The 2,870-nt window shown below is 32.1% G+C and overlaps 1 protein-coding gene across 1 annotated transcript in view; it reads left to right on the top strand.

The window, feature by feature from the left end:
• The first annotated feature begins 1,099 nt into the window (after positions 1-1,099).
• LOC110094353 (actin-related protein 2/3 complex subunit 4) overlaps positions 1,100-2,870 on the top strand; it is a 17,173-nt gene continuing 15,402 nt past the window's right edge. Inside the window, exons 1-2 of the mRNA XM_020819572.2 lie at positions 1,100-1,172; positions 1,545-1,610. Of these exons, the coding sequence (XP_020675231.1) occupies positions 1,170-1,172; positions 1,545-1,610 (69 nt within the window). The 5' untranslated portion in view covers positions 1,100-1,169. The remainder of the gene's footprint in view (positions 1,173-1,544; positions 1,611-2,870) is intronic.

The raw sequence follows: 2,870 nt of genomic DNA, 5'->3' as shown, positions 1-2,870 counted from the left end.
ATTAATAGTTACACATGTATAATGTATTGATAAATATATTAAAATAACATGCTGATATGGTATATTGATAGACTGATATAAGGATTAATAGAAGCATATAATATAACTATCAACATGAATATAATTGATAAATATTTGATATTTGTTTTACTGCATAACACATATTATTGATTTAATCTTTTATCAAATTTTTTTATAGATAGTTAGGCTCATTTTGCTTATTTCAGTTTTACTAATTATATTGATTTTTTTACTTTTGAAGCATATTGATTTCATAGATTATTTACTATTCATAGTGATAGTATAATAATTAATATTAATCGAAATTTGAGCATGTATATTGATTCTTTTATCTTGCATTGAATGCAGTTATAAATTTTGATTGCTTACCAGGATATGTGCTCATTATGTGATTTTTAGGGGTCATGACCCTTTGGAGTTAGGCTAATCAGTATTTTTAGATTTTATTTTATTTACATATTTTAGTTTATTCTTTTGTAGTTAGAGATTTTAAAAGGGATATATTTATGATTGATTTGATCTCCTGACTTTTATAAATCAAATTTTGAGAGAATGAATACATAAATATTTTGGCGTATATGATTTATAGTTGTTTTCATTAGATATATTTATATTGATGAATATTTAGAGACCCTAACAAACTAGTTAAGAAATAAAATATATAATTATTCCAAGTTTAGATCTTGGGCCATTACAATGGTTATATTATTATGCTCTATAGTTATATTGATCATACACAGATGAAATTTTCTTTTCTTAGAAGGAGAATTATACATCTCTTCAATGGATTTTAATGTTAAAATGTTAAAACGCAAGTTAAAATCATTAAAACTAATTTTATATATGATTTCAATTATTTTAAGGTGGCTTGATGATCAATGAATTGCATCCAAAATTTTATAATAAATTTCTTAAATTTTTATTTAAATAAAATATTTTGATATTATTGTTTTAGTATTATTTAAACATTAAAAATAAACTATAATAATATATATAAATATAAAAAAAGTTAAATTTCAGCGGCAATACTTCAACTATAATCTAGATTTTACTTTTAAATTCTTCGTATTTTATTACCTAAAAAAGTACATTCTACATCGCGAGTTCGCTTCAACGGAGGCCGGCGGACGAACTGCAGCTCCGCCCTCATGGTATGCGATCATTCCAAATCAAGAATTTTCTTAATCTTTTAACTACTCCTTGCTCCCAAATGTTGGTATACCCCTTTCACTCCTAAAACAAAAACAAAAGAGAAGTTTTTTTGCTGATCCTTCTAAGAATCTGAAGTTCTTTTTTTTTTGTTCTTCTTCTTTGATCTTGTACACCCTTTTCTCTTTGATACGAGTTTGAAATGAGGTATCTTGTCATCTTGTATCCATCAAATGTGAACCAGTAATAAAGAAGATCCGCATTTGTTCTTAATTGTCTTTTTTTTTTCTCTTAATTTCATGTTTCTGTTGGAATTGTTGTTTGCGTTTGTGCCCTAGATTACTAAGATAACTTGGTTTGGGTTTATTTTCTAGGCAAACAACCTTCGCTTGTATCTGACCTGCATCCGAAACACTCTCGAAGCTGCAATGTGCCTGCAGGTACGCGGTTTTTGGGGCAGGGAGCTTTATTTAATGGTTTCATTGTTATGATTGGTAAACTAGAAATAGAAATGTATTTAGAATAAGAAATAGAAATGTATTGCATTTTCTGAAACTGAACATAATTAGGATTCTGCCTTAAAAATTTAAGTGCTTCTCCTTTGATGCTCTTACAATACTTAAAAAGTAATGAATTATCACTGCATTGTGGTTCCAGAATCCTTATCTGCTGTTTCTTTGACTTGTTGTGATTTGAGTTGCATATCATTTTTCATGCGAGGCTTGAACAATCTGAAGATTTGTTAGGCTTGGTTCATTAGGTAACCAATTCAACTATTCGTGTGTAGGGTTTTTGCTTATCAATTTGATAGAAAGCTCTTTGAGTGCATCAAGGCCAATTTAATCTTCTTACGTATTATAGAGACACATACACCGCATGCGCATGCACACATGCAAGTTTAGGAATGAGTTTGTATATGTGCACACTTGCGTATATGTGACTTGAATGTCCTCAAACAAATACAATGATACATGCACTAACATATATGTGCTATTTGCTCATTATTTGTATATGTATAAATATGATTAATATATTATGAAGTGGAACATGATTGAACTAAGCCAATTTGAGTTTGTGAATGTGTGTGTGCATCTATGTATGTGTGCGTGTGTGTGTGCATGCGTGTTTATGTGAGTGTGAGCATGTGCATGGGTATGTGTGTATGTGCCTGCACTCAAACAAATATAATGATGTATGAAATCTCACATATATGATATATGTACATTTTTTATATATAAAGATGATTAAGATATTTTGATTGGAACATGATCAATTCAGGCCATATTCATGTACGTTTCATTACTTAAAAAAGCTTGTAAAACGAATTGAACTTGAGCTAATTATTGAGCTGAGCATCGATTAAAAAGGCGTTCGAGGAAGACGCCTCGAGGCGCGCCTCGAATCGAGGCGGAGGTCGGACGAACTGAGGCTTAAGCCTCGAACGTCCGGGCGAGGCTTACGCCTTTTTCCACGGAGGCGTACGCCTCAATACGTGAGGCGCCGAGGCGCATCGAGGCAGCGCCTCGAAAGGGAGAAAGTTACCTTCAAAGCCAACGAGCTCCCGTTGTTTCTTCTTATCAAAATGTCGTAACTTATGATCCGACAGGAAGGGAAAGTCGTCGAAGGAGCGCAGTCGAACAGCCACAAAGGAGCCAAAGAAGCGACGCGTGTAATCTCTACACCTCCTATGAAGCAACGAA

The sequence above is a fragment of the Dendrobium catenatum genome, unplaced genomic scaffold (assembly GCF_001605985.2).
Source record: "Dendrobium catenatum unplaced genomic scaffold, ASM160598v2 fragScaff_scaffold_743, whole genome shotgun sequence".
NCBI lineage: Eukaryota > Viridiplantae > Streptophyta > Magnoliopsida > Asparagales > Orchidaceae > Dendrobium > Dendrobium catenatum.
Note: the sequence above shows the minus strand (reverse complement) of the source record. Positions and strands in the feature narration are given on the sequence as shown.